At 37.6% G+C, this 14,564-nt stretch overlaps 1 protein-coding gene across 6 annotated transcripts in view; it reads right to left on the bottom strand.

The window, feature by feature from the left end:
• The window catches only part of CEP112 (centrosomal protein 112), a 422,889-nt gene that overhangs the window by 312,763 nt on the left and 95,562 nt on the right, over positions 1-14,564 (bottom strand). For all 6 annotated transcript variants that reach the window (XM_047833171.1, XM_047833173.1, XM_047833170.1 and 3 more), the window contains 4 exons: positions 4,896-5,050; positions 4,221-4,350; positions 3,083-3,175; positions 2,156-2,215 (listed from right to left, as the gene is read on the bottom strand). In XM_047833171.1, the coding sequence (XP_047689127.1) occupies positions 2,156-2,215; positions 3,083-3,175; positions 4,221-4,350; positions 4,896-5,050 (438 nt within the window). The remainder of the gene's footprint in view (positions 1-2,155; positions 2,216-3,082; positions 3,176-4,220; positions 4,351-4,895; positions 5,051-14,564) is intronic.

Genomic DNA, 14,564 nt, shown 5'->3' with positions numbered 1-14,564 from the left:
AGGACTCAGCTTTGCTCCCCTGTCACTCAGGGAAACACAACAGGAGTGGGTGGGAGGTTACTGGACAGGCACAAACTGAGCTCGAACGTTGTTTCCTGTGTGTGTCCGCCAGGCAGAGGGGCTGATCCAGAAACCTTAATGTACTTTGTGGCTAACTAGCCAAGAAAAGACAGTGGTAGGAGATGGGCTCTCCAGCTCTAACAGTCCTCAGTAGAACTTAACAGGAGTTTGGGATAGGAATACAATCTTGCAAAATTAGTCAATGCCTGCCCTTCTCTTTGCTCCCAGCCCCTCCTTCCACCTCATAGGTACCCAGATACTATCTCAGGAAGAGAGCTGACCACAGAGCTTAAAGAAGCAGGAGGCCAAGGTGTTCCTTAATGAACAGGAAGCCAGACATCTGCCCAACGAATGAACAATGGACCGACCAACAAGTACACCCAGAGGGTGCGTTATTCAGTGGGGGTGAGGCTTATGATAACGTATGGTCTTCTTTTAGTAAGAAAAATATTTACGAAGCTGCATGCTCAACAGTAAAAAACTAAAAAAACAAGTTCTTTATTTCAATGAAAATATTTCCCTCTCTCGTTCAGGTATCATTTTGTACACATGAAATATATTTAAGATCTTGCATTGAGGCCGCATTAAAACAGCAGGAGAAAAAACCTTAGCAATAAGAAAATTATAATTTAAAAAATTTTTAATGTTTATTTTTGAGAAAAAGAGAGAGAGCATGCGAGCAGGGGTGGGGGAGGGAGGGAGACACAAAATCTGAAGCAGGTTCCAGGCTCTGAGCTGTCAGCACAGAGCCTGATGCGGGGCTTGAACTCATGAACTGCGAGATCATGACCTGAGCTGAAGTCAGACACACAACCGACTGGGCCACCCGGGCGCCCCAGAAAATTATAACTTTAAATGGCATATATTCAGGTCAACACATGTCAGTAGAAATATTTACTTTTCCAAATGACAGAAACCCTCTTCCTAGATATTAAGCTCCTGGAAGGCAGAATCTATGCTAATTTATCCTTAACCTTCTCCCCCATTCCAATGACACCTTCGACCAATGAAAGCGTTTAATGAATATCTGCTGAGTGACTATATGGATAAGTGAGATGAGGTATACACAGTGTTTTAAGAATGTTGTGCTATAAAACCTGCTTAATTTTAAATTGTATGTATTTAATTATTGAAGGGTTAATGTTTTTCTCATTTTCTTTTATATGTATATTTTTACAAGTAGATTAATTTGGCTAATATTGCAACAATAAATAATTCCAAAAGCAGCAATAAAATCTTTGCTATTTAACTGTTCTTTACTATCCAGGTTATACAGCAAACAACAAATTCAAAACTAAAGTTTAAAAGTCACAAACCTAGGGGCACCTGGGTGGCTTGGTCGGTTAAGCTCCAACTCCTGATTTCGGCTCAGGTCATGATCTCATGAGCTCAGGTCATGAGCTCACGGTTCACAAGATCATGGGATCGAGCCCGGCATCAGGCTCAGTGCTTACAGTGTGGAGCCTGCTCGAGATTCTCCCCCTCCCTCTCTCTCTGCCCCTCCCTTGTGCGCACACATGCACACACTCTCTCAATAAATAACTAAACATTAAAAAATAAGTCACAAACCTATAGAACCTTGCATTTTATTGCCAAAGGTGTTGATAGTATATCAATAAACCCCCAGTTATTACTGATAACACGATGCCAGCATATGCAGAATTATTCACTGTTCTAAATAACATGAAACAATTATTCATGAAATTTTTAACTAGTGGACAATTCTTTCATTGTTTTATATTCCTTGGTTAAATATTTAGCATCACCGCACATATGATACAACAGAACACAAACGGATCCTATCACTTGTATCATATTTTTAAACTGGTAGAAAAAAGTACAATTTCAAAGTGTTATTATGAGAAGTTAATACCACAATACTTACTCTTCACTCATTAAATATAATATACATCGATACAATTAATCGAACTAAAGGAGCTGTTGATAAACATGAAAAATGAAGAAGCAAAATTTGATCGCTGGCTAGCTGAAATAAACTTAAGAAATAAATGATTCTTTAAAGTCTAGAATGCATGGCTTTGTAGAAACCAGCCCTCATGCTCGCTGCCTTACAGTGCCCCACAAAACACATTACCTTTTTCTCATAGGTGTGTTTTAAATGACTTTTCTCCATTTGAAACTTATTTTCTTGATCCTGTGAATAATAAATATTTATTTTTATTATAATTAAAGTTGCTACTGGAGTCAATAAAATTAGTAATCTAAATAAATTCTGGGATGAGCACTGAGTGTTGTATGTAAATGATGCATCAGGGGATTCTATCCCCAAAACCAAGAGCACACTGTATACATTGTATGTTAGCCAACTTGACAAAAAATTATATTAGAAATAAATAAATAAACAAACAAACCAAACTACCTGATGACAAACCCTATTGAAGTTTTGCATATTATGACAAGAGCCCTACCTGTCCAATGATGTAAACTACAAATAGAAATATGAATAGCTTCATGTTAGGGCAGAACAGAAAACCTTAGTCATCTGAAGATGTTAACTACTCTCACAAGGACCTACTTTAGAGTGGAAGAGAAACTTGCTGGCCCTTATTATTAGGAGATTACTTAAAAGTAACCAACTGACTCAATATAGAAATAATACACTTGAAATTATATCAGATGCCAGTCTGGCATTTCTTGACCATGAGGGCAAAGGAAGGATCTAGAAGATGTGAAGAAGAAAGAGAAATTATGAAGACTGGTTGAGAGGAATTTAAAGGGAGGAGATTATTCTAAAATAATAATGTATTTAAATAAGGCTTATTTTTTGAATGAATCAAAAAAGATTATTCCAATTAAAATTATTGTTCTTTATTCTCTATATCCCACTAGCATCTTCTTTTGTTAAAATAAATAAGATGAAAAATGTTACAATGTAACAAAAGAAAAAAATGGCTAGTTCCATGTCTGAGGGATTCTTTTAAATCAACTCTTACTTATACATATAATCAAGACAAGGAAAGGTGAGATTTAGCCACTGCTCTGTATAAAAATAAGGACTCACCCTTCGCTGTTGCTTTCTTTGAAGTTCTGATTCCTGGAGCTGCTGTTTTAATTGACAGATGTTCTGTTCTAGTTCTTTAATCATACCAGATGCCTAAAAGAATTTTAAGAATAATGAAAACCAGTACCATCCTAGAACTTCTGGTTGAAGAAATATATCTTTTTTCCCCTCCGATTAAAGGTTTAATCAGAATTAAAATAATCTATAAATCTGAATGAAAAATATTTTTGCAAAAAAGCTTAAAAATCTTTTAAAGTAAAAATATAAACTAAATTCTGCACAGTATTTAAAGTTATGAAAATACAATACTGATAAAGATAACAGGCTTACAGAAGACATTCTAAATTTTAATTTTAAAATGAAATCCATTAGAATACTTAATTCATAACATAGCAAGTAACTGATTGCCTTAGAATTGTAGCTATAGAATTCTCTTTGTGGAAAGCTTCGGTATCAGACACAAAAGTGTGTGGCTGCTAGTAAGGGTTCTTGCAGATGTATGTGATGACAGGAAAACTAAAGCATGGCCCAGATTTCCAAATAATAATAATAATAATAATAATAATGTACATCATTCTCTAAAAATGTATTATTAACACAACTGAGCATTTCTTCTTGTATTTTTATATGTTCTCTCCTTTAAAAACTTTGGTATTAGAAAGGGTTAACTCCTAGCAAAATTTAGTTTATTAAATATTTATGTCATGCTCTGTATTAGACATTTAGCATTTGCAGCATTTTATAATTTTTTTAATGCTTATTTATTTTTCTGAGAGTGAGAGAGACAGAATGCGAGCAGGGGAGGGGCAGAGCGAGTGAGACACAGAATCCGAAGCAGGCTCCAAGCTCTGAGCTGTCAGCACAGAGCCCGAAGCGGGGCTCGAACTCACAAACCCCGAGATCACGACCCGAGCCAAAGTTGGATGCTTAACCAACTGAGCCACGCGGGTACCCAAGCATTTTCCGTATTTTAAATACCAATAAAAATCCTTACAAGTTTCAGTTATTCCAAGAATAAAGCAAAAAAGCGACTAATTTCAAATGCCAAACAGTGAGCTTCCCACGTGGCTAATCTACAGCTCTAAGCTGAGTAAAGTAAGTAACTACTTTGTACGACTGTATCTACGGCATCTAATACCTTAGAAGCTGAAAGAGCATGCTCCTTTTTCAGAAGGTTTATATCAGCATCATATTTGGTTTGTAATAGTTTCATGTTTTGTTCATAATCATTCACAAGGTGATCTTTCTCTTTATGTAGTGAGTTGCGCCTAAAAGCAATAAGAGAGTAAAATATACTTCCAATACATTTAGAATCAACCTCTAAAATGAAAATTTTTAGTGAACCAAACTCAAATGCATTATCTTTTTTTTAAATACTTTTTTAAGTTTACTTATTTATTTTGAAAGAGAGAGAGAGCAAGCAAGCAAGCAGGGGAGAGGCAGAGAGAGAGGGAGAGAGAGAATCCCAAGCAGGCTCCGCACTGTCAGCACAGAGCCCAATGCAGGGTTCGAACTCACAAACTGTGAGATCGTGACCTGAGCTGAAACCAAGAGTTGCACGCTCAACCAACTGAGCCACCCCAGTGCTCCCTTATCTTTCAATACATCAAACAAGTATCCTACTCACATTTTTACCAACTTCTTAAATGTTATACTTCTTATATTAAATGGGACTTTTAAAATTAATAAATGGCAGTCTCTGTGCTGGCAACCTCCCGAGGTTAAATGTGTAATTAACTCTGGCAAATAATTTTTAGAGTCAATATCAGTACTTTACAGCCACACTTGATAGATATCTGCCTTCAGACGATACCTTGCCTTTACTTCTTGTAATTCATTACATGCTATCTGGTAAATTCTCTCAAGTTCCAGTTTTTCTTGAATTAATTTCTGTCTCTGTAAATTACTGTTCTCTGCTTCTCCAGTCAGCTGCTGGACACGGGACTCCAGTTCCTTGACCATCTGGTTCTGAAATAGTAAGTCATTGTTAAGAAAGCCCCTGACTGGCTTTATAACACTTCTGTATCATTAAGTAGCCTGAAGAAAATATACGCCCCGTTACAGAAAACAATACAATATTCTTACTAATAAAAATTAAACCAACCTCTAAATTAACAAAATCTTTAAAAAGACAAAAAATGCTTTCTCCCACAGGAGTAAGATCATCATGTTTATATGCTTTTAGCTATTCATTTGTTCGATGAATATTTACTGAATGTGGTATGATTCCAGGATCTATGGACAAACCAGTAAATACGAGAGATGAAGTCCTTATCCTCACAAAATCCTTATCCTTCATGTAACTCAGTAACTTGTTAGGTAAGTACTTGGCAATACTCTTTATTCTTCATTTGAAGTTTTAGAAACTTATTAAAATTATAAAGGCAATGTAATAATATTTTTAAATAGAAACTTTAAATTTTAATTTTTAAAATTTTAAAGTAAGTGATACACATATCATCAATCAGTGTATAAAAGTATTTTATTACACAGTTGCAGTATTAGTGAAAAAATATTTCATTTGTTTCAGATTTTTATTTACTTACCATTTTGCCAAAAGCACTGCTTTTCCAGGAGTCTTCAAAATCATCACATAATTAAATCATTTCCCTACTACTTGATGCCTAAGTCATTTTGAATTTCTCACCTTTATAAAACTAGATCAAGGTATTTATGACTAGGGGCTTTATCTAAAATTAGGGTAGGCAGGCATTAGCTGAAGGGACAATTGATTTTCATTTTAACAATTAACCTTCCAGTAAGTGTGAGCAATTAGAAAAGGTTAGGATGATATTCCAATTAGTTCTTTTATACTCATCCTGAGATAAACATTCAAAATAAAGTTGAAACATTAAATAATAGTACAACCCCAACACTGTTTATTCGTTCCATCCTTTCTTCATTATAATACAAATTTAGATATATAATTTAAATTTTGGAAACAACAGGTTCTAAATTTGAGAAATGAAAACAATTACAACTAACGTAAAAACATGGTATGAAGATATGGTATATAGAAAATACATACAATTCCTAGCTCAGAGCCTGACACATATCAGATGCTCAGATTTCTTCTCCATGGATCCTATTCATTCTGCCTCTTTATTAATGATCCCTCTGCTTTGGGAATTCCTTTCAGAAGATCATTTTCCAATGTATACTCTAATTTCCTTGTTTCCTAAATATCGATTGACTGGAAGAAACAAAGAAAAGAATACATCCTTGGCGTTCCAGTTTTAAATGGTAGCCTAAAAATGATTTTTATTCCTTCTTCTCTTGGAAATTACCAAAAAGAGACCAGATATACTAGAAACAGAAATGAAACCCTGTCTTAGTAAACCCTAAGAGAGAAAAACTTCTCTCTCTGGCTATGAAGGAGTAGGTTGCAATAATAGATCACACTTGCACTGAGAACAAGTGAAAAATCCAAAAGACACCAAGAAAAAAGCAATTTGAAGGCATTCGAGAACTTCCAAGGCAGCTGGGATTTAAGGGGGCCAGAGACAGAAACCGTAGAGAGACCAGTCAACATTCCGTAAATTGCGGCATTCCTGAGGATGAGGCATGGCAATTAGAGCAGGCCTAGGCAGCCAGGACTTGAAGAATCAAGATCCCTGAGAGAAAAGGTTCACAGAAGAAGGGACTCCACACAGAAAGCTTTCTCCTCGAGGCATCTGCCAAATTTCTAACATTTACAGGACAGATGCCCATGAGACCAAGGGAAAAGATTCTGAAAAGCAGACTAGACTTTTCAGCAGTATCACTGAGGAGTGAAAAAACTGTAGATTATTCAAGGAGGAAAGCCCCTGGTAACGTCAGAGACTTTCACTTGAAACTGTGTAGAAGGCCACACTAGGAGTTGGGGTGAATCAAGAGGTAGACCAAGGACTGCAACCCTGCCTTGAGCCATTTTGGTCACTGAATGGATCAAGGAAAGTTGTCTCCACACAAGATCCTTCTTGGAGGTTAGGGTGGTGCCTCTCTGGAAGAAGGTAACATCATCCAGATCATTTATTATCATTCATACACAATGTCTAGCATTCAATCAGAAAACACAAGGCATGGAGGTGCCTGGGTAGCTCAGTAGGTTAAGTGTCCGACTTCGGCTCAGGTCATGATCTCACAGCTCGTGAGTTCTAGCCCCAGGTCAGGCACTACGCTGACAGCTCAGAGCCTGGAGCCTGCTTCAGATTCTGTGTCTCCCTCTCTCTCTCTGCCCCTCCCCAACTCATGCTCTGTGTCTCGCTCTCTCTCAAAAATAAATAGACATTAAAAAACTTAAAAGAAGAAAATATAAGGCATGTCAAAAGTTAGAATCAAGAGGATAAAAACCAGAAATCAACATGCAGATGGCCCAGATACTGAAATTTAAAAATGTATGATGAATTTGTTACATGACTCAAAATATATAAGGAAGGTCTGCTAAATTAAATGATGATCAAATATAAATGCAAGAATACTCCAAGAAAGGATGACCCAAGGCTGGAGATCTTAGAAAATATCATCAGAACATAGTTATCCAAAGTAAGTGGATAATCTGTTGCCTGGTTCAACAATAGCATATGCACAGGTTGTGACGATAGCATCTCTGAACCCAACCTGGCATGAAGAATAAGCAGGAAAGTCAGGGCTCTGTGAAAAATCACATACACCCATATTCACAGGAAGCGAATTAGGACTGAGGTCAATTCAGGAAAAGAACAACAGCATAGGAAGTCTTACAGTGCCTGTAGAATAATAAATGCCAATAGATTCACCCATACATACCCCTGCACAGTAAGACAGTTATTCATTTTATTATTTTTAATTTATTATTATTTTATTTTCATCATCTATTTTTAAAGCATTTTCCTAACACTCATGGTGTCTTACACAAAATAGACACAGAGTAAATAAAATAAATTTATGAGAAAGCATACAGGCGTATATGAAATAGCTTAAGACAATAATATTTACACAACATAAACTTTTTTTTTTAATTTTTTTTTAACGTTTATTTATTTTTGAGACAGAGAGAGACAGAGCATGAACTGGGGAGGGGCAGAGAGAGAGGGAGACACAGAATCTGAAACGGGCTCCAGGCTCCAAGCCGTCAGCACAGAGCCCGACGTGGGGCTCGAACTCGCGGACCGTGAGATCATGACCTGAGCCAAAGTCAGATGCTTAACCAACTGAGCCACCCAGGCGCCCCGACGTAATCTTTTTTAAACTGAATACAAAGAACTAAAGGGATACAAAATAACAGAAGCCTCAAAATGGGGTAAAAAGTTATTCAGGAAAAGAGATGTTGGTGTCAGATCATACTTTGCAGGCTGTGACAGGCAGCGTGGAGGGAAATTCGGGGTAGGAAACAACAGGATGAAGGAAGGAACAAATAACTGTATACATAATGACAAACAGATTACCATGTATGCAGAGAATATCCTCCCACATCGTGAACTCAAATGTGGCATTCGGAAGACAAGGCTGGAGTTCCTGAATGGGCATGGCTTATACGAAGAACTTATAATAGGCATTAGATTAGTAATTAAAGTTCTTGATCATGGGTAAATGGGACAAACCGCATTTGTGAGATACAGAACAAGAGGAGATAGGGACAGGGACTAGCAGGTTACCAGAAGGGTCCTGGAATGAGGCAACAATGGCCTGAACTCAAGCGGTAGCTGTGGAAACAGAAGGGAAGAGAGCAGATCCAAGAAATTTTTCAGAGAACTAAACGGTATGACTAAGCGAAATATCAAGTAAAGGAGGTAACATGTGGCAAGAATCATAAATCTTCCAGGTTCAAAATCTAATATGCCAGGAGAAGTATAGCACATTAGGAATTAAAAGAAAGTTTGGCAAAGAATATTACTTTGGTAGGAAATAAAGACGTGATTTTCAACAAATTATGCGTTAGGATCAGTTATGCAACTGACAGGATGAGAAATAAGGGCTAGAAATACAGATGTTGGACCTTTACCCACAGACATTTGAAATCCTATAGGAGCTAAAAATTAGAAAGGGTTGGCAACTCAGCAACTATTTAGAAGCTAAAGTTCGACTCCTGTGGCAAAAAGAGTGACATATTTTATCCTATTTCACAATCTTAGTGAAATATGACAAGAAGATGTACAAATCCTAAGCATACATTTTAATAACTTTACAAATTGAAAACACCCATGAGCCACTGCAAACGTAAACATTACCAGCCACTCTGAAGCCTTACGGCTCATCCTCTCCAGAAAGGCAACCACTACTCTGACTTCCATCAGAAAAAAATTAATTTTGGCTGTTGTTAAACATCCTATGGATGGAATCATAGGTTACTCTTTTGGGTCAGGCTTCGTCATGCATATTGTATGTCTGAGGGATTCATCCATGTCATGGGGCACAACCGTAATTAAAACTTTTTCGTTGGGGCGCCTGGGTGGCGCAGTCGGTTAAGCATCCGACTTCAACCAGGTCACGATCTCGCGGTCTGTGAGTTCGAGCCCCGTGTCAGGCTCTGGGCTGATGGCTCAGAGCCTGGAGCTTGTTTCCGATTCTGTGTCTCCCTCTCTCTCTGCCCCTCCCCCATTCATGCTCTGTCTCTCTCTGTCCCAAAAATAAATAAACGTTGAAAAAAAAAAATTAAAAAAAAAACAACTTTTTCGTTGTTATATATAGTTTTCCTTTGTGTGAATATACCTAAAATAATTTATCCATTTACTGATGGGTCGTTTTCAGTGTCTGGCTATGAAAAATAATGTTGCCATGAACACTTCCATAAATATTTTGTGGTACATATACGCACTGATTTATTCTGCTTATACTTCCTGTGGCAAAGCTGCAATTGATTTGAGTCACAATTGATTTGAAAACTATGTCCCTGCAAAACCCTATGAAGTGAATGTTTATAACAGCTCTATTCATCATTGCCAAAAACTGGACATAACCAAGATATCTTTCAATAGACAAGTGGATAAACAAGCTATGGTACATCCATATAATTGAATGTTATTCAGCAATAAAAAGAAATGAGCTTTTAAGCCACAAAAACACATGAAGAACCGTTAAAGGTACAATTGCTTTTTATTTTAATGTTTACTTATTTTTGGGGGAGAGAGAGAGAGAGAGAGAGAGAGAAAATGAATGAGTGGGGGAGGGGTAGAGAACGAGAGAGACACAGAATCTGAAGCAGGCTCCAGGCTCTGAGCTGTCAGCACAGAGCCTGACATGCGTCTCGAACTCACAAACTGTGAGATGACCTGAGCTGAAGTCAGAGGTCTAACCGACTGAGCCACCCAGGTGCCCCAAAGGTACAACAGCCTAATGAAAGAAATCGGTCTGAAAAGGATACATACTGTCTGATTCCAATTACATGACATTTTGAAAATGACAAACTATACAAACAGTAAGAAAGATCAGGGGTTGCCAGGGATTTTAGGGAGAGGAGTAGGGACAAACAGAGTGAAGCACAGGTGATTTTTAGAACAGTGAAAATATTATGTACGATACTACAATGATGCATTCATGAGAAGATACATTTGTCAAAGCACATGGAATTTTAAAGTACGAAGAATGAACCTTATTTTACGCACATTAAAAAAATCATTTGGGAATTTGGGGAAATCTCAGGAAGAAATGCAGACTGTGACAAGAGAATCTAGTTACATTACAAATATATGAAAAAACCTCATCGAAGGGATGGGGGGAAAGGTGATGGTCTAAGCAATTTTGAAATGAGTGGAGTCTGTAGGACCAAAAGCAAAAAGTAACTGCTCATAAGCACTGTACCCAAAGTTGGTTCCCATAGGGGTACACTCTGAGAGAGGTATACATGCACGCTGGAATTGAACAATTAACAACAAGGAGGATGGTGGAAGCCATGCTTCCACTGCTGGGTTGAGAATTTACAGGTACACAAGGGGAAGAGGCTAGGATAATCCATGTGGTAATGGATTAGAGTTACAGACATCAGTAAGAAATTATGCTTAGCTTAATAAAGATACGGTTGATTACATATAGAAATGTTTATAGAAATGCATATATTCACAGATCAGCACATGCACATATACGCCCTTCCTCTGTCAGGTAAAAGGGTATAAAAGAAATGACACCCCAGCAGTAATGAGCACACCCAGCACACAGATCATGGTTTCTAATACCTTCTCCATGGAATCCACATTAATGGGGGTATGTCAAAGGGGCACAGGAGGCCACTGAAAGATCTCTCAATGGCCAAAGCTGGAATAATATCAGCAACAAAATAAAATATAGGAATACTGGACTATAACCCAGAGTATAAAATAAATAATATCCACAAGTCCATACTGATACAAATAAATGATTCAATAAATGTATAAATAAGGGAGAAGAGACAAATCTCTCATGCAGAAAAGCTTCAAACAATTTATATAGATATCCCACCCTCAAGTAATGAGAACATAACTCCCTACTTGTGAAGCATAAGTAACTTTCTTCCAAAGAGGACAGTACGGAAAGGTGGGAAGTAACTTTATGGTGAAAACCCTAACAAACACTTCCTCAGCCAGGTGATCAAAATTAATAGCAAAAGTGGTAGGTCATTAATACCATGTGCCACTGATACGATGCGATGAGAATAAGTGTACCTGTGGGATCCTATGGCCTCAACCCATAACCCCAGTCTAATCGTGAGAAAAACATGAGACAAAATCCAACAGAGGAGCATCCTACAACATGCCTGCCCCCCATTCCTCAAAACTGTTGAGATCATGAGAAGCAAGTTAAGTCTGAGAAACTGTCATAGCCAAGAGGAAACTAGGGAGAAGTAACAACTAAATGTAATGTGATATCATGGATAAGAAACAACATTACGTAAAAATTAAGGAAAACTGAATAATCTATGGTCTCTCGTTAATTATGGTAGATCGGTACTGATTCATTTGTAACAAGCAGGCCAAAATCATGGAAGATGTTAGTAAAGGAAATTGGGTGTGGGGCATATGGAAACTGTGGACGACCTTGTCAAATCTTCTGTAAATCTAATACTATTCTAAAAAATAAAGTCTTCCTTTTTTTTAAATGGTTATTTAATTCAAAATGATGAACTGGTGCTATCTGGGGGTTTCTTTATAACTATGAGGCTGGAAGAAGAAATGGTGGTGGTGACTACAAAATGACAAATTCCAGTGATCTCGGAGAGGACACAGGTTGCCCCATGAATTACCACATGTCCCTACTAACAACAGGTAATCATGGCCAACAGAATATCTCAGGTGTCTGAGGCCCTTTGATACTCTTTACGGTTGGGTCTCTTAACCTTGATCCAGGTCGATGAGCACAATTCACAGTGTCAGGAAACGGGAATGGAAAAGAAAATCTCATCTTAATTTTCACTACCCTGACCTTCCGCATTACCCCTCAACTGAATATAGTCAACAAACCAGGGCAGTATTTAGCAATACCTACGGCTAACAGAAATCACAGATAGTTGTGTAGTCCATCATTGTTTTGGATAATCACTAAATACTGTTTATCCTCATTATTACTCACAAATTACCACAGTTATTAGGCCCACTGCTAAATCTTGATATGTATTCCATTAGTTTGGAAACATATATATATTACTTTATCATGACTGTATTATTACTATTATGAGAACTGTAACTCAAAAAATTGCCTCTCTTTGTGACCTGTTTTATTAAACGTAAAAATCTTACTCTGAGAAGGACTACGCAGACTTCACAAGGTTGCCAGCAAGATCCGTGATACAGAAAAAGGTAAAGAACTCCTCTAAGAGAGCCTAAAATCTCAATAAAGCCATCCACAGACTTCTCGTGTGTGTCTCAGTGCTGATATGAATCGAGCCTTGTATTTTACCACTGTCACTTCCCCAAGCATCTAAGAATTTTGCCATGGTTTTCAGATGTATAAGTTCTAATGTATTGTTTTAAAAATTCAGTGTTTACATGTTTTAATTATGAATCTCACACAAGAAAATCCCCGCCAATACCAAAGAACGTAAGTCTAATAATCTATACAAGTGTCTGCTTACAAAAAATGGCATGGAAACAAATCAACAAAAAAAGAAAGAGAAAGAAAGAGAGAGAGAGAAAGAGAGAGAGAGAGAGAGAGAGAGAGAGAGAGAGAGAGAGAAAGAAAGAAAGAAAGAAAGAAAGAAAGAAAGAAAGAAAGAAAGAAAAGCAAGGAGCCTGAAAGAACAACAAAACAGAGGAACTAATTCTCAGTGACAGTCCTGTCTTTCATCTTTAGCCATGCCTTGAACTCTAGCTTATTTAATTATTAAATCAGGAGCTGCTTAGCAAGATTTGTCTAGTTTTGATGATTCTTAAATCCATCCCTGCTGACAGACTCTGTCCATTCTACTCTATATTTACTGTTACCTACTGACAAGGGCTGAATGCTAATTTTTAACTTCAATTTTCATTAAAAATAGAATGAAGCTTCGCTGACCATGACCACCTGGCTCGAAAGCATCATTTTCCTTTACATCCCAAGTGCATGAAGATTAAAAATTCCACCGTGAAAGATACTGCTTTTATATTAATTAATGAAATATAACTACGCAGTCAACATTGTAGGCAATCAGTATGTTTCACAGCTTTCAACTTTAGAATTGCTTAATATGTTTAACTCATGTTTGCAAAAATTTAGGATTTTGAGATGACAAAAATGTATCTTCAGATACAAATTTGATTGTTGTTCATGACTTTAAATACATCATCATGCTGATTATCCAGAAAATAAATTCTTTTTTTAAAAAAATGTTTATTTATTTTTGAGAGAGAGAAAAACAGAGCATGAGCAGGGGACGGGCAGAGACAGAGGCAGAATCTGAAGCAGGCTCCGGGCTCTTGTCTGAGCTGTCGGCACAGAACCTGACCCGGGCTCAAGCCCATGAACTGTGAGATCGTGACCCGAGCTGAAGTCAGACACTTTAACCAACTGAGCCACCGGGCACCCCGGAAAATAAATTCTTCATATTTTTTTTACCCCAAAAACCGTGATCCGCGTCCAGCCAGCCTTCCGCATTGCGCTGAACAGCATCATCATTTGCTGGCTGATACTCATGCCCAAGCCAGCCCCTCTCTTACCTGGGCTACAATAATAGCTTCCTAATCAGTCTCCCTGCTCCCATCCTTGGCCCCTCACACTTTTTTCTCTGCACAGGACCAGAGAGACACATTTAAAATATCAGTCAGATGGAACCACTTCCAAGTGCTCAACCCATTAAAAATTCAATACATATATACTAAAAGTTCACTGAATTGTACACTTCAAAATAATTTTGTAAAATATAAATTATACCTCAGTAAAGCTATTAAAAAAAAAAAAAAGAATCCATCACAATGGTCTACACAGCTTTCTCTGATTTGTCCCCTAACTTGTTTCCTACCACCCCCCCTTCTGCTCCCAGTGCTTTGGTCTGCACTGCCCCCTTGCTGTCCTCTGAACTTGCCCAACACATCCCGGTGTTAGGATCTTTGCACTGGCTGTTCCTTCTGCCTGAAACGCT

The sequence above is a fragment of the Prionailurus viverrinus genome, chromosome E1 (assembly GCF_022837055.1).
Source record: "Prionailurus viverrinus isolate Anna chromosome E1, UM_Priviv_1.0, whole genome shotgun sequence".
NCBI lineage: Eukaryota > Metazoa > Chordata > Mammalia > Carnivora > Felidae > Prionailurus > Prionailurus viverrinus.
The sequence above is the reverse complement of the archived record's forward strand: the minus strand, read 5'-3'. Positions and strand labels throughout refer to the sequence as shown.